Source organism: Salvelinus namaycush, chromosome 12, assembly GCF_016432855.1.
Source record: "Salvelinus namaycush isolate Seneca chromosome 12, SaNama_1.0, whole genome shotgun sequence".
Classification (NCBI taxonomy): domain Eukaryota; kingdom Metazoa; phylum Chordata; class Actinopteri; order Salmoniformes; family Salmonidae; genus Salvelinus; species Salvelinus namaycush.
The window spans coordinates 33,056,582-33,074,303 of record NC_052318.1 but is presented as its reverse complement, the minus strand read 5'-3'; the positions used below and the strand labels follow the sequence as shown (position 1 = coordinate 33,074,303).

The following is a 17,722-nucleotide window of genomic DNA, read 5'->3' as shown; positions in this document are numbered from 1 at the left end:
TTCAGGCTAGCTCAGTGCTTTCTGTGGTGGTGGGGCAAGCCAGCAGAAAATACAGAGGGTTGCGCCGTGATTGGTCAGTGTTCTGTCACTCATAGGGACACTACGTCACTGCCAAGTCTAAGGGTAGAGCTAGAAAATTCAAGCCCCTTGGGTGCTGCCATAGAGTTATGTTAGAAGTGCCCGTCCATGAAGGCTCAAGGTCATTGGCCACAGATAAAATGACGTCAAATGCACATTTGTGGCCTGCTGGAGATAATTTTGCAGGGCTCTGGCAGTGCTCCTCCTTGCACAAAGGCAGCGGTCCTGCTGCTGAGTTGTTGCCCTCCTACGGCCTCCTCCACGTCTCCTGATGTACTGGCCTGTCTCCTGGTAGCGCCTCCATGCTCTGGACACTACGCTGACAGACACAGCAAACCTTCTTGCCACAGCTCGCATTGATGTGCCATCCTGGATGAGCTGCACTACCTGAGCCACTTGTGTGGGTTGTAGACTCCGTCTCATGCTACCACTAGAGTGAAAGCACCGCCAGCATTCAAAAGTGACCAAAACATCAGCCAGGAAGCATAGGAACTGAGAAGTTATCTGTGGTCACCACCTGCAGAACCACTCCTTTATTGGGGGTGTCTTGCTAATTGCCTATAATTTCCACCTTTTGTCTATTCCATTTGCACAACAGCATGTGAAATTTATTGTCAATCAGTGTTGCTTCCTAAGTGGACAGTTTGATTTCACAGAAGTGTGATTGACTTGGAGTTACATTGTGTTTAAGTGTTCCCTTTATTTTTTTGAGCAGTGTATATGTGAGTGAGATGTTAGTAAAATTCCTGAACTAAATGTTTTCATCAATCTTGATTGCAGCCGGTAGTAACTAGAAAAAGCGCTGCAATGCGTGTTGACCCAAGGACAGGAAGACACAGTACACATGCATCAAGTGCAAGAAATACATTTGCAACACACACACAGTAAAACTCTGTCCCCTGTGGTGTGTAGACAGCCTTAATGTGTTCAATGGGGCACATTTATAATTTCCATAAAATACTGTATGTAAAATGTATCCTTCCAATTGGTTGTTGAAAGCAATAAACATCAATAGTGATAAACCTTGTTTCATTTATATTTGTTCAAGATCAACATGATTTATTCCACCCATGTCTTTTGATTATTTACAAAAATCACTATTTAAAATATAAAAAACGAATTGTGCTTTAGCAGAGGTAAATGGCAAATGTTAACCATGTATGCTGTCTACATCTAAGTATTTTTACAAATTGTTATGGCTGTGTTTTAACCCAATAATGTGGGTCCATCAGACCTGCAAACATTGGGTGAATAACAAAACCCTTGTGTGGTGTTCATGTTTAAGAAAAATACTTTAAAGTACGACTTCAGTTTTTTGGGGTATCTGTACTTTACTATTTATATTTGACAATGTTTACTTCCCTACATTCCTAAAGAAAATATTGTACTTTTTACTCAACATTTTCCCTGAACCAAAAGTACTTGTTACATTTTGAATGCTTAGCAGGACAGGAAAATGGTCAAATTCAAGCACTTATCAAGAGAACACGTGGTCATCCCTAACGCCTCTGGCCTGGCGGTCTCAATAAACACATGCAACTTTCATAAATAATGTCTGAGTGTGCACCAGGCTATCCATACGTTTTAAAAACAAGAAAATGGTGCTGTCTGCTTTGCTTAATAAGTATATTTTAGTAATTACATTTACTCTGGTTTTAAATATACCTAACACTTTGACTTTTACTCAAGTAGTATTTTACTGGCTGACTTTCACTTTTACCTTTTTAATAGAAAGTTACTCAAGTATGATAATTGGGTACTTTTTCTACCACAGAGCATTTCTATTGCTCCATCTAGTGATAATAGTCAAATATGGATTCTAATGCGATCTTGAGGATTCACATAATAGGGATAAATAAATATTCAATTGTTGACTTTTTTTGCCACGGACTCAACCTAGATTAAAGACAATTTAGTTCAGAGGGAACTTCTCTTCATCTGCCCTTTTTAACATCTGTTCGAAATTGATTCAATTGTGTTTTATGACAGTGAGACCGCAACTGTTCTGGAAGTAGACAGCCATTGCAAATAAGGTTGCATCAGGTCATTTGTGTGCACCTTGTAAATGCATTGTTATCTGTTTTATATCAGCTCACCATTGTGTAAAGCATGGAGGCCCCCCTTCTGTAGGCCTGCGAATCAATTTCCAAATGTTTTTGTATTTTTTTTTTTAGGAACTTAGTCGGGATCTCAACTTGCTGTTAAGAGTTAGAATACACAAGGTGCCAGGGTTGGGGTCAATTCCATTTCAATTCAGGAAGTACAATGAAATTCCAATTATCTTCTAATGCTTTTCAATGTGGAATTGGGTTTACTTTCTGAATGCAAATGTAATTGACCCAACCCTGCAAGGTGCAATTTTGAAATGTGGTTGTGCATCTGAAATGTCTCTTGTCAGTCACTTAATTAGATTGGTTGGTAAGTAAGTCTAGCCAGCTATCTAAAGTTGCAGTAATCATGGTCAAATTACCACCCAGGGTCCCCCATTGATTTTGTTAGTAACTCTCACTCAGATATCATTTAAAAAAAACTGCTAACATTTCTCTCCACCCTATGGCAAAATGTGTAGAATTGCCAAAAACTTGCTTTAAAACTGCAACATTTGCTCTAAGCCCCATGGCAAAATGTGTAGAATTGCAGGAAATTAAATTGTTTCTCTTCCTTGTCGAGGGGTACACAAATGTTTTGCCCGCAAAAAGCTTGGGGCCGGCTCTGACTGCATGTGTGGGTATGGCTGTGGGTACACAGACCTGCGCGCTACTGTGGCCTGTCGTGAGTTAAGATTGTGACCCCCACCCCCATCAGTTGCACATACCTGGTGTAAAACATTATCACAATGTTATATTAAGTATACAGTCAATACATGTGACTGACTGCCTATAAATATGTAATTTGTCACATCCCTTTTACTCTTTTTATAACCCCTCACAGTAGCTGAGTGACTTTACTGCCTGTGTCTCAGTAGTATAGTAGTGTAATGCTACTGCCACCTTGTGGCTACTTCTCATGACAAATTTCCACTTACTACCACAGTTAAGTATTGTTACAAAGCAACCCTGAAGTATCCATATCTTTCTTCCCCAATTCCCTTAAGTTTGTCTAACTATACAACCCATATTTCAAACCTAATATATACATCTTTATAAATACTGTAGTCAGTATTGTCAGTGGCTCTTCACAGAGTTTGAGCGGCTGCGTCTGGGAGCTTCAGCACCAACACCAAGCTCGTCCAGGCAGCACTGCAGGTTGGCGTTCCTGTCAGGGTAGTGGTTCTCTTTAATCTTCTTCCTGATAATGGCGGCTGTCTCCTCAGAGGCCGACGAGCATTTGTTCTTATCGGGTAGGAAGCGTTGTAGCAGCTCCTGATTGGCCGTCTGGGCCATGCCCAACAGGAAGCGCAAGAAGACATCCAGGTTTCCATCGGGGCTCTGTAAGCTTCTCTCTATAGCACTGCGGTGCATGTCCAGCAGCCCGGGGTCCTTGAACATGCGTGAGAACTTGCTATTCCGCGGCTGCTGCAGGACGTTCTGCCCCATACACCTCCAGGTGAGGAACACGTAGAGGGCAGCCAGGTATTCTTGGATGGTGGGGTGGATGAAGGTCTGGATCCTCTCCTGGTACATGACAAACTGCTCGATCAGGAACTCAATGCACAGGCCACTCTTGGTGACAGCCTCAGCGACATCCACCCCGCAGTCCTTCCAGGTGGCCTTGCCAATGACCATCTGGTTTTTCTCCAGCATCGTAAAGGCTAGCTTGCCCAGGTTCATCAGGAAGTCCCTCTCCTCTTCCGGGGTGCGGGAGGCTGAGCCCCTGGCACCACGCACATGCAGGTGCACCAGCAGCAGGCGAGTGTACATCAGGGTCAGCCCCTTGGGCAGCTCTGCATCCGGCCCCTTCTCCCTAAACGTGTGCTGGAAAACATCCCGCACCACACAGCAGAACATGGGCAGATGGCACATGATGTGGAGGGTCTTGCAGGAGGTCAGGTGGGCAATCACCTTATCGGCCTGCGCCGGGTCCTGAAACCTCCTCCTGAAGTACTCTTCCTTCTGTTCGTTGGTGAAGCCACGGACCTCCAACACCTGGTGCACAGACTCTGGGGGCAGCCGACTGGAGGTGAGGGGGCGAGAGATGATCCAGAGGAGAGACGAGGGGAGCAGATTGCCCCTAATCAGGTTGGTTACCACCACGTGCATGGCGGCTGGTTCAGTGCTGTCACACCAAGTCTCGGTGCGGTGGAAGTCCAGGGAATGTGCATACTCGTCCAGCCCGTCACAGATGAACATGACCCTGCCTTCGTCGCACTCGAAGGTGGGCAGCACCTTGGTCTCGGGGTAGAGAGTGTGGACGATCTCCAGGAGGCTGATCTTCTGGTTCAGCATGAGGTTGAGCTCTTTGAAGGGCAGTGGGAACAGGAAGTAGACATGATTGTGCTCACGCTCCTCTGCCCAGTCCATGATGAACTTCTGCACGGCCACAGACTTCCCTACCCCGGCGATGCCGTTGGTAACTATATGGCTCACATGCTTCTCATAGATCACATCGGGGTCAAAGATCTGGCTACAGGTTATCCGCTTCTCTTCCTTGCGATTGGTGGACAGCTTGTCGATCTTTCTGACCTCGTGCTCGATGTTGGGCCCAGCATTGCCTCGGTCTGTTATGTAGAGCTCATTAAAGATACTATCAAAGGCCTTATGCTCTCCCTGCTGGGCAACGCCCTCACACATCCAGCTATACTTCCTCAACAGAGTGTCTCTCAGCTCATAACGCACCTCATCTGCACAGAGAGAACAGGGAAAACACAGACATTAAAAAAGGCACAGTCTACTAGATTTCCTGTTCAATGGCCATTTAAATTAACAATTTGTGTATAACTCATTGGTTCTTTAAGTACTGTATAACGTATAAATGCCTCATAAGCATAGCTCAACTATTACCCTATCATAACTCAAAGTATACGTTTTTGTTATTTTATCATTATATTACATGAATCAAATGAAATAAAGCCAACGTGCATACTTTTCTTGCAGAGGTCCGTGAGGTAGGCATCCAGGCGTTTGAGGCCCATGTCCTTCAGCAGGGCCTTGGTGAGCTGCAGGGCCACCTCTAGGTCATAAAACTCCAGCAGTCTATCCACCAGGTCCACCATGTCCATGCCCTGGGGAGGAGAGCTGAATGACTCTGGGTAGCGCTTCCACAGCGTGATCTTAAATGTCCTCAAATCATCCTTCCCCAGTTTCTCCAGTGTCTTCCTGATGGCCTGTGGTCCACAGAATACAATTAAAACAAGAGAAAAGCAATTCTCATCCACTACACTTAACTTTAGGGACATGTTGACATTTGTTGCTGAACATACAGTACGTCACCTAGACTAGAGTGAAGTGTGAGCCCACCTTGAAGGTGAAGTCTACAGTCAGAGCAGGGTGTCTCTTCTCGTCTGGGTTTTTGATCAGCTCTGGTCTTGGAAGTTCCACTGCTGGACCCTCTTCTTTAGGTGCTGTGTCTTGAGACCTGGAGAGGCGGTGGAAGATGAAATATTGCAACACATACTAGTGTAAACACATACTAGCCTATCCACAGATTTGACATACATGCACCAACACCCACACTATACTCAGGAAAAAATATGCATAATTACACCCTAATAACACACTTCAACAGATTGCATCCTGTCTGTGCCTGGTCAAACATGGATGACTTTTCTTACTTCCTGGTTCTGGTCTCACAGTCATCACTGTCCACGGAGTAGCCACTGGAGTAAGACTCTGTTCTTTCCAGCTGGACTCTAAATAGAACATCACATGGAAAATGAATTAATCATCAGCAGTAGTGAACTAGTGCTGCTTCAAGGAGCCGTTGTCCACATAATATAACAAATATGTTCACGTACTGTAGTCCTTTAACGGTCTGTGTTCCTGGTTCGTGTTAATACTTTGTAAAGAAATGTAATGCAAGTGTATGTATTTTTTGTGTGACGGAATTCTTTTCATTTTACTGTATGTTAATGTAAGTGTATGACTGTCTATAAATCAACATGTTTCAGAGTACCTAGTAGCAGACAGCTCAGTTTCTTCATCCAGTTCATCAGATGGCCAGAATTGGGTATCACTGTTTACAGAATTGTAGCTGTGGACCGGGGATTTAGCCCTTTCCACATCATGCCTGCCAAACACACACACACAAACTATGTATGATTGAGGATGGGGAAAGGATCAAGCTTAATTCTGGGCACATGACATGTGCTGTGTGTTGTGGTATGGTCAGTGTCTCACCAGTGAGTAGTGTCCATGGGTCTCAGGCCATCTCCCAGGTCCAGGGAGGGTCTCCTCTCAGGCACATAGAAAGCCCCCTCTCCCTCATCAGACATAGAGATTGTACTTCTTCCGCGGCCAGACACACCCTCTCCCAAGGGAAAACTGACATCTGATATAGTTTCCCCTCCATCATGCTCCATCGTATCAGAGCCTCGCCCAGCCATCCTGGAGGACCTCAGGTGTACAGGTTCCGGGTCACAGTTCAAAGTCTGACGTCAATGGCTACTTGAATGTTGCCAGACAGTAGACCTGTGCTGCAAGAAAATAAAAAAAAACACGCATACCAGTCGATCACATTTTTACCATTATCATAAGTAATTCTATAACAATTACAGACTTGTTGCGACTTGCGAATAGGTCACTCTTACCAAGAAAAAAAGCTGAAAATATCGAAGCTTTCTTTTCCGAGGCGAGCTTGTTTTGAAACCTCTGGCCTACTAAATTCACCTGTTTGCCTCATTTATGGCGACTCACTTTACTAAAACATAATGTGTACGCGTTCAAAATACACGTAACATAACCCTAGAGCTAATAAACGGCAAATGTTCCCGGTTAAAATGCTAAATATAGACCACAGACAGGGCCGCACTAACTTTTGACTCCGACAAACAGGAACAGTAAAGTATTATCACAGATATAACAATGAGACAGATATTTCACCGGATGTTTAAATGTGAAGCATCCGGTTGACGTTTCCACTCACTACCAAATATGGTAGAGAGGAAGCCCAATAGCCAGCAGTGGGAGAAGATGGAACCAGATACATTTGGCCGACATTCTAATGATATACTCATCGATTAAACGTTTGATCTCAATTTTTCTGTTCCCAGAACTACAATCTGTTATAAACAGAGTGGACTAAGTTTTGTGAACTTTGCCCTTTGCCAAAGTTCCACAAAATTGCGTTGTTGAGAAGAAGTGCAAAGGCGTGCCCTTTGCCAAAGTTCCACAAAATTGCGTTGTTGAGAAGAAGTGCAAAGGCGAATTGAGTTATTGCACACGCGCACTTCACAGAATAGGCGTTCCCCAACGGAAATATGCAAATATTGTCTAGAACGGGCCAATAAGGTCTTGCTAGTTCAAGCTTGGCTCTGCCCACGTCCTTGCTTGTTCTGCCCACTATGGCTAATTTGTTCCCATTTGAAATGACAGGCTGTGGTCTATCTTTGTTTAGTCATAAAAATCTTTGGTACTATTCTGCCAGTAGCATAACGATGACGTCACTTTCTTTCTTTTTAATGATGAAACCTTCAAAATAAAAGCCCACATTGTAATATCATTAGCTGATAAAAAATGTATTGAATGGTATATCAATGGCCACTTGTATTGTGCCAACAAGAAAAAGTGATAAGTAATTTATGAAAACAAATAAAAAATATGGTTTTAAATTATTATTATTTAAAGACCAATAATGAAAAAATACAATTTTGACACTGGTATGTTAAGTACATTGAACTGTAGAGAGAAAACTTTACTACCTGTCTCAGCTAAAGGCGTGGGAAATAATTATTAGTGTCTACTAACCAAATATGATTCGTTTTCGAGGGGGCTATGTCACATGGCCTGCTGCTGGCTTTTTACTCCACCCCCTACATAGCCCCCGATACAATACATATTGGATTGTCGAGAGATCTTTTCTACCTGTCTCAGCTAAAGTTAGGTGGGAAATACTCAGTATGATTAGTTTTGGAGGGGGACTGTGTCATACATATCCAGCTGCACTTCTCCGCCCCCTCCCTTTAGCTGAGATTTTGCTCCCGAGTGGCGCAGCGGTCGAAGGCACTGCATCTCAGTGCTGGAGGCGTCACTACAGACCCTTGTTCGATTCCAGGCTGTATCCCAACCGGCCGTGATTGGAAGTCCCATAGGGCAGCGCACAATTGGCCCAGCATTGTCCGGGTTAGGGTTTGGCCGGGGTAGGCCGTCATTGTAAATAAGAATTTGTTCTTTTTAAAATTTATTTATTTATTTAAATTTAAAGGGGTGGATCAGCTTAATATTGCGGAAAGAACGTTGCGGAAAGAATTTGTTCTTATCTGACTTGCCTGGTAAAAAAAAAAATGCTGAGACAGGTAGAAAAGTTCTCTCTACAACCCAATATGTATTTAATATATAGTGTCTTGCGTTGGGTGCTATGGAAGGGGTGGAGTAAAAAGCCAGCAGCAGGTCGTGTGACACAGCCTCCCTCAAAAACAAACTATATTTGGTTAGTAGAGACCCTAATGAATATTTTCCACCCCACTTTAGCTGAGACAGCTGTATTTTTCTCTCTACAACCAAATGTGTATCCCATGTACATTGCAGTGAATGGAGTGGGTTGAGTAGGGAGCACTCTGTATTAAACCCATCACTCAACACAAGAGTTCAATTTAAGTTTTTGCAGACTCTATTGAGTAATTCCAGCGACATATATTTGTATTTTGTTAAAAGTGTATTTCTTGAAATCTAACCTACACAATAGCTTTCAGCATGGCAGTATTAGTGTAAACTTTCAAAATAAATGTTGGTATAAATAATAATAATACTAATAATAACAATAAAATACCACAAATTTTTTCAAAGGCGGTTGCAATGCTGTGTGAAAAACTGTTGTACTGCACTAGTGTGTGTGTTAAAAAAATAGATATTCCCAAAGTTTAGCACAATCGTGCCGCCAGGAGTACGGTAATAAACTGAAGGCTGATTTTAATTTCGTTGGTATACTACCTTTCAAAAGTTTGGGGTCCTTGTTTTTGAAAGAAAAACACATTTTTTGTCCTTTAAAATAATATCAAATTGATCAGAAATAGAGCGTAGACATTGTTAATGTTGTAAATGACTATTTTAGCTGGAAACGGCTGATTCTTTTATGGAATATCTACATAGGCGTACATAGGCCCATTATCAGCAACCATCACTCCTGTGTTCCAATGGCACGTTGTGTTAGCTAATCCAAGTGGTTCATTTTAAAAGCTTAATTGATCATTAGAAAACCCTTTTGCAATTAGTTAGCACAGCTGAAAACTGTTGTTCTGATTAAAGAAGCAATAAAACTGGCCTTCTTTAGACTAGTTGAGTATCTGGATCATCAGCATTTATGGGTTTGATTACAGGCTCAAAATGTCCAGAAACAAAGAACTTTCTTCTGAAACTCGTCAGTCTATTCTTGTTCTGAGAAATGAAGGCTATTCCATGCGAGAAATTGCCAAGAAACTGAAGATCTCGTACAACGCTGTGTACTACTCCCTTTACAGAACAGCGCAAACTGCCACTAACCAGAATAGAAAAAGGAGTGGGAGGCCCCGGTGCACAACTGAGCAAGAGGACAAGTACATTAGTGTCTAGTCTGAGAAACAGACGCCTCACAAGTCCTCAACTGGCAGCTTCATTAAATAGTACCAGTCTCAACGTCATCAGTGAAGAGGCAACTCCATCGATATACAAAATCTCAAATTCATACCACTGAACAAAAATATAAACCCAACATGTAAAGTGTTGGTCCCATGTTTCATGAGCTGAAATAAAATATCCAAGAAATGTTCCATACGCACAAAAAGCTTATTTCTCTCAAATGTTGTTCACAAATTTGTTTACATCCCTGTTAGTGAATATTTCTCCTTTGCCAAGAGGATCCATCCACTTGACAGGTGTGGCGCATCAAGAAGCTGATTAAACAGCATGATCGTTACACAGGTGCACCTTGTGTTGGGAACAATAAAAGGACACTCTAAAATTTGCAATTTTGTCACACAACACAATGCCACAGATGTCTCAAGTTTTGAGGGAGCGTGGTATTTGCATGCTGAATGCATGCATGTCCACCAAATCTGTTGCCAGATAATTTAATGTTCATTTCTCGACCATAAGCCACCTCCAACATCATTTTAGAGAATTTGGCAGTACGTCCAACCGGCTTCACAACCGCAGACCAAGTGTATGGCGTCGTGTGATCAAGTGGTTTGCTGATGTCAACGTTGTGAACGGAGTGCCCTATGGTGGCGGTGGGGTTATGGTGTGGGCAGGCATAAGCTACGGAGAATGAACACAATTGCATTTTATCGATGGCAATTTGAATGCACAGAGATACCGTGATGAGATCCTGAGGCCCATTGTCGTGCAATTCATCCGCCGCAATCACCTCATGTTTCAGTATGATAATGCACGGCCCCATGTCGAAAGGATCTGTACACAATTCTTGGAATTGTGAAAATGTCCCAGTTCTTCCATGGCCTGCATACTCACCAGATTTGTCTCCAATTGAGCATGTTTGGGATGCTCTGGATTGACGTGTACGACAGCGTGTTCCAGTTCCCGACAATATCCAGCAACTTTGCAACAGCCTGATCAAACTCTATGCGAAGGAGATGTGTCGCGCTGCATTAGGCAAATGGTGGTCATACAAGATACTGACTGGTTTTCTGATCCACTTCCCAAGGTATCTGTGACCAACAGATGCATATCTGTATTCCCATTCATGTGAAATCCATAGATTAGGGCCTAATGAATTTATTCAGACCCCTTGACTTTTTCCACATTTTGTTACGTTACAGCCTTATTCTAAAATTGATTAAATGAATGTAAAAAATTCTATAGCATAATGACAAAAGCAAAAACAGGTTTTTAGAATTGTTTTCAAATTGATAAAAAATACAAAACAGAATTTACCTTATATTTACCTTATTTACCTAAATATTCAGACCCTTTGCTATGAGACTCGAAATTGAGTTCAGGTGCATCGTGTTTCCACTGATCATCCTTGAGATTTCTACAACTTGGAGTCCACCTGTGGTAAATTCAATTGATTGGATATGATTTGGAAAGGCACACACCTGTCTACATAAGGTTCCACAGTTGACAGTGCATGTCAGAGCAAAAACCAAGCCATGAGGTCGAAGAAATTGTTCGTAGAGCTTTGAGACAGGATTGTGTCGAGGCACAGATCTGGGGAAGGGTACCAGAAATGTCTGCAGCAATGGAGGCTCCAAAGAACACAGTGGCATTCGTAAATGGAAGAAGTTTGGAACTGCCAAGACTCTTCATAGACTCTTTCAAACTGAGCAGTCGGGGGAGAAGGGCCTTGGTCAGGGAGGTGACCAAGAACCCAATGATCACTCTGACAGAGCAACAGAGTTCCTCTGTGGAGATGGGAGAACCTTCCAGAAGGACAACCATCTAAGCAGCACTCCACCAATCAGGCCTTTATTGTAGAGTGGCCAGACAGAAGCCACTCCTCAGTAAAAGGCACATGACAGCCCGCTTGGAGTTTGCCAAAAGGCACCTAAAAACTCTCAGACCGTGAGAAACAAGATTATCTGGTCTGATGAAACCAAGATTGAACTCTTCGGTCTGAATGCGAAGCGTCACATCTGGAGGAAACCTGGCACCATCCCTACGGTGAAGCATGGTGGAGGCAGCATCATGCTGGGGGGATGTTTTTCAGCGGCAGGGACTGGGAGACTAGTCAGGATTGAGGCGAAGATGAACGGATTAAAGTACAGAGAAATCCTTGATGAAAACCTGCTCCAGAGCACTCAGGATCTCAGACTGAGGCGAAGGTTCACCTTCCAACAGGACAACGACCCTAAGCACACAGCCAAGACAACACAGGAGTAACTTTGGGACAAGTCTCTGAATGTCCTTGAGTGGTCCAGCCAGAGCCCAGACTTGAACCCGATCGAACATCTCTGAAGAGACCTGAAAATAGCTGTGTGCTAACGCACCCCATCCAACCTGACAGAGCTTGAGAGGATCTGCAGAGAAGAATGGGAGAAACTCCCCAAATACAGGTGTTCCAAGCTTATAGCGTCAAACATAAAGAAGACTCGAAGCTGTACTCGCTGTCAAAGGTGCTTCAAGATCAAGATGGCGCCAAAGAGGATGGCTGACGTTTTACATGCCCGTGACTAATTGTGCTATTTAGTTAGTTTTTTGTTGTTGTTTGTAACTTATTATTTTACTTATTTTGTATACAATGTTGCTGCTACCATCTCTTATGACCGAAAATAACTTCTGGACATCAGAACTGGGATTATTCACCACGAACTGGAAGAAGCTTTTTCCTTTAATGAGTCCGACGAGAAAGATATACTGCTGTCCTGGGAACAGGCCCAGATCCCAGTCATTTGCGTGAAGAAAAGACGAAGGAAAAGAGGACGCAGATCAGGCTGCCTTTTGAGAATCTGTAGGCGAGCGAGTAAACTCCCACTGCCATCCTACATGCTAACATGCAATCATTGGAAAATATAATTGAGGATCTACGATTAAGATTATCCTACCAACGGGACATTAAAAACTGTAATATCTTATGTTTCACAAGTCGTGGCTGAACGACAACACGGATAATATAGAGCTGGAGGGATTTTCAATGCACTGGCAGAACAGAGCGGCTACGTCTGGTAAGACTAGGGGTGGGTGTGTGTGTCTTTTTGTCAATAACAGCTGGTGTGCAATGTCTAATATTAAAGAAGTCTTGAGGTATTGCTCACCTGGGGTAGAGTACCTTATGATAAGCTGTGGACCACACTATCTACCAAGAGAGTTCTCATCTATAATATTCGTAGCCGTCTATTTACCACCACAGACCGATGCTGGCACTAAGACCGCACTCAACCAACTCTATAAGGCCATAAGCAAACAAAAAAATGCTCACTCAGAAGCGGCGCTCCTAGTGGCCAGGGACTTTAATGCAGGCAAACTTAAATCAGTTTTACCAAATTTCTATCAGCATGTCACATGTGCAACCAGAGGGAAAAAACTCTAGGCCACCTTTACTCCATACACAGAGATGCATACAAAGATCTCCCATGCCCTCCATTTGGCAAATCTGACCATAATTCTATCCTCCTAATTCCTGTTTACAAGCAAAAACTAAAGCAGGAAGTACCAATACGGAAGTGGTCAGATGACGCTGATGCTACACTACAGGATAGTTTTGCTAGCATAGTCTGGAATATGTTCCGGGATTCATCCAACGGCATTGAGGAGTATACCACCTCAGTCATCGGCTTCATCAATAACTGCATCGACGACGTCGTCCCCACAGTGTTCGTACGTACATATCCCAACCAGAAGCCATGGATTACAGGCAACATCCACATTGAGATAAAGGCTAGAGCTGCCGCTTTCAAGGAGCGGGACACTAATCCGGACGCGTATAAAAAAATCCCGCTATGCCCTCAGACGAACCATCAAACAAGCAAAGCATCAATACAGGATTAAAATTGAATCCTACTACACCGGCTCTGATGCTCGTTGGATGTGGAAGGGCTTGAAAACTATTACGGACTACAAAGGGAAACCCAGATGCAAGCTGCCCAGTGACGTGAGCCTTCCAGACGAGCTAAATGCCATTAATGCTCGCTTCGAGACAAGCAACACTAAAGCATGCACGAGAGCACCAGCTGTTCTGGATGACTGTGTGATAACGCTTTCCGTAGCCGATGTGAGCAAGACCTTTAAACAGGTCAACATTCACAAAGCCGCGGGGCCAGATGGATTACCAGGACGTATACTCAAAGCATGCCTGGACCAACTGGCAAGTGTCTTCACTGACATTTTCAACCTCTCCCTGACTGAGTCTGTAATACCTGTTTCAAGCAGACCACCATAGTCCCAGTGCCCAAGGAAGCGAAGGTAACCTGCCTAAATGATTACCGCACCGGAGCACTCACGTTGGTAGCCATGAAGTGCTTTGAAAGGCTGGTCATGGCTCACATCAACAGCATCCTCTTGTCATGAAATTACCTTTCAAATTATAGCTAAAATAACCAACTTTGAAAGCACTAACTACAACTATTGTTTAAAAATCGCCCATATTGTGCCATTGACATCAGATTGTTAGCAGATAGAGGCACCAAATTGCACACTCACAGCTAGAATATGGATTTGTAGATACAGGGCCATCACAGGATTCACAAATTAACCCCACAGAAGCCATTTTCCAATATGGCCTCCAAACAACTCAATGGGGTCTTATTGGATCAGTTTCGCATGACCATACATGTATGAAATGTAACTGTAGTATGCCCAATAAAATCTTTAAAGGTTCGTAGTGATGTAGAATACACAACCAAATGAGCCAGGTGTGCCAGATATATAAATATATCTATAGCTGTCAGAATCACTGACTTCTGATTATGTTTTGATCCTTAATTGCAATATTTAATCTTCAAACATTTAAAATGGATACATACGTGTAAATATTCATGGATGTGGGCTGATTAAAATGATATACAATGCTATCCTATTAACTGTTTTCATTAGGAGGACTATAAGAGAACTACAAGTCTCTCAGCTGAAAATGTACTGTCATGTTTGATTAACTGGAACAAACATTTAACCTACTGTGAAATATGTGCTCACTAATTTCTCTATGACTCAAAGGCTGCATTTAGACAGGTATCTCAATTCTGATCTTTTTTTCACTAATTTATTTTTTGACCAATCAGATCAGCTCCGAAAAAGATCTGATGTGATCCGTCAAAATACCAATTAGTGGAAAAAGATCAGAATTGGCTGAATTAGCCTAATGTGTTTTGAAAGTGGCTCTTCGTCTGCTCTGAAATTGTATACAACTGTTTTTGGACATACAGTATTTCCCAAAATACCAGTAATATTATGAATTACAACTTAGTTCACAAATCATTCAAAGAAACCTAACAGACTTTTGGATGTAGACTCCGACCCATTTCGGCTCACACCCACTCAGAGGACAGGGACAGGTACGAGTCTACGAGGGCAGAGTAATAATAGCTGGAGAGAGGAGAGAGCTTCCTTCCCCAAGGATATAAATTATTCACAGATAATGGGAAAAATAATAGCGACATAAAAGCCCATCCATTCATAACTTGCAAGGACCACATGGACTGAACAGCTGTAAGGCTATGGTATTTCACATGCCCGCCTTGCAATGCAGATGACACATTCTTTGGATTAAATTTGTCAGAGATGCTGACAACGATACCCCCACACAGAGCAAATGTGTTCACATACCCATGGGGGTGTGGCAGAGGGACAGGAACCATCGCTAAACTTACATAAACCAAACAAAGAACAAGCCAAGATGCTTTGATTTAACATAGCAAGACTTGGTTAACAGCTTGTCCTAAGAGAGGCCTATTTAATATCTTATGTCTTGTCTCTTGTTTGCTGTATATCCTCAGACTTCAAACACTACTTTTTTTATATACATCTTGATTGATATCACTGAGAATTAGTCTTCAAGGCATTTTAGAAACCTAGACTCTTTGTTGTGCCATGATTCTGGACGGAACAAACATTCCTGTTACATGAATAACATGATAGTGTCTAACTTCACCTCAGATTTAACCAGACCGGAGCATAGACTGAAAAAAAGACTGAGCAAAGTCTGAACAGCCTGTGATATTGTGCCCAGGTCAGGGGTTATGGGAAAAGAGTTGCTCTTTGTTCTGATGACACGTCTCTCTCTATGCTCCATAGTCTCTCTCTCTATCTACGCTCTATAGGCTCTCTGACAGAGGTATTGTGCATTTGGGGCTAGTGTGCTGGCTAAGGCTGTGAGTGAGGCTCAGCTCTCTGAGTAGAAACTTCCTCACAACAGCCTAACTACCAATACTGAGGATTCTGAAGTGGCTGTGTCCCTGCTTTAGACTAGATTATTAATTAACGAATTCATATGATTTAGAATTGTTCAGTGCACAGGTGTATTACATCACATCTTGCCAAGGCCACATACAGTATGCACATTATACCAAACCACCAGTAAAGCAAAACCACTTCAAAGTAATCTGAGTTTGTTGTTTCTATAGGCCTACTTCATGAGGCAGCATCTCAACCTTTGGTAAGCCTATTCATATTGTGGTAGTGGGATGCATTCATGGCAGTCTTCTATAGCTTCCACCTGAGTGAGTGGGATGTCTTTGTTATGTCAAAGAGATTCATTGTAGTCTCGACTGAGTCTTGAGTCTGTTGGTGGATATGTTAAATAGGGAGTGTAATCTATGTGATGTGCCAGCCACCAGCGCTCTCAATTCTCAGCGAACTGGGCGTGCCTTGCAAGACCCAGGCTCTGATGGGTTACAACAGATGAACTTAGCTCATGAGCATCTACAAGTTATATTCTTCAAGAATTAATGGATTTACAAAAGTATGTATACAAAAGTATGTGGACACCCTGTTAAATTAGTAGATTTGGCTATTTCAGCCACACTGTTGCTGACAGGTGTATAAAATCAAGCACACAGCCATGCAATCGCCATAGACAAACATTGGCAGTAGAATGGCCTCACTGAAGAGCTCAGTGACTTTCAACGTGGCATCGTCATAGGATGCCACTTTTCCAATAAGTCAGTTCGTCAAATTTCTGCCCTGCTAGAGCTGCCCCAGTCAACTGTAAGTGCTCTTATTGTGAAGAGGAAACTTCTAAGAGCAACAACGGCTCAGCCAACAAGTGGTAGGCTACACAAGCTCACAGAACGGGACCGCCGAGTGCTGATGCGCATAGCACGTAAAAATCGTCTGTTCTCTGTTGCAACACTCACCGCCAAGTTCCAAACTGCCTCTGGAAGCAACTTCAGCACGAGAACTGTTCATCGGGAGCATCATGAAATAGGTTACCATGGCCAAGCAGCCGCACACAAGCCTAAAATCACCATGCGCAATACCAAGCATCGTCTGGAGTGGTGTAAAGCTCGCCGCCATTGGACTCTGGAGCAGTGGAAACGCGTTCTCTGTAGTGATGAATCACGCTTCACCATCTGGAAGTCCGCCGGACAAATCTGGGTTTGGCAGATGCCAGGAGAACGCTACCTGCCCGAGTGCATAGTGCTGACTGTAAAGTTTGGTGGAGGAGAAATAATGATCTGGGGCTGTTTTTCATTAGTTCCAGTGAAGGGAAATCTTAACGCTACAGCACACAATGAGATTCTAGAGGATTTCTGTGCTTCCAACTATGTGCCAACAGTTTGGGAAAGGCTCTTTCCTGTTTCAGCATGACAATGCCCCCATGCACAAAGCGAGGTCCATACAGAAATGGTTTGTCAAGATCACTGTGACTGAACTTGACTGTCCTGCACAGAGCCCTGACCTCAACCTCATCGAACACTTTTGGGATGAACTGGAAGCAAGTTCCCGCAGCAATGTTCCAACATCTAGTGGAAAGCCTTCCCAGAAGAGTGGAGGGTGTTATAGCTGCAAAGGGGGGGGTTAACTCCATATTAATGCCCATGATTTTGGAATAAGATGTTCGGTGAGCAGGTGTCCACATACGTTTGGTAATTTATTGTATCATTCATTTAAAGTCTAAAAATCAATGTATCAATTACAGATTTTCCCTTTAAGCAAGGATAATTAGTTCATGTTAATAATTA

General features: G+C 43.0%; 1 protein-coding gene across 1 annotated transcript; it reads right to left on the bottom strand.

The window, feature by feature from the left end:
• Positions 1–2,627: 2,627 nt before the first annotated feature.
• Positions 2,628–7,012, bottom strand: nlrc3l1 (NLR family, CARD domain containing 3-like 1). The gene is made up of 7 exons (XM_039005549.1): positions 6,764–7,012; positions 6,354–6,649; positions 6,130–6,243; positions 5,789–5,866; positions 5,475–5,592; positions 5,101–5,341; positions 2,628–4,858 (listed from the first exon to the last, which is right to left on the bottom strand). The coding sequence occupies exons 2-7, from the start codon at positions 6,557–6,559 to the stop codon at positions 3,243–3,245; spliced, it is 2,373 nt and encodes a 790-aa protein (XP_038861477.1). The 5' UTR covers positions 6,560–6,649; positions 6,764–7,012; the 3' UTR covers positions 2,628–3,242.
• Between the last annotated feature and the right edge of the window lie 10,710 nt (positions 7,013–17,722).

What these genes read in the sequence shown, in the direction of transcription:
- nlrc3l1 (XM_039005549.1), bottom strand. Translation starts at nt 6,559, where the DNA reads ATGGCTGGGCGAGGCTCTGATACGATGGAGCATGATGGAGGGGAAACT. An exon ending in CTGTAGACTTCACCTTCAAG is followed by an intron (nt 5,342 to 5,474) that starts GTGGGCTCACAC and finishes TGTGGACCACAG; the next exon opens with GCCATCAGGAAGACACTGGA. An exon ending in CACGGACCTCTGCAAGAAAA is followed by an intron (nt 4,859 to 5,100) that starts GTATGCACGTTG and finishes CTCTCTGTGCAG; the next exon opens with ATGAGGTGCGTTATGAGCTG.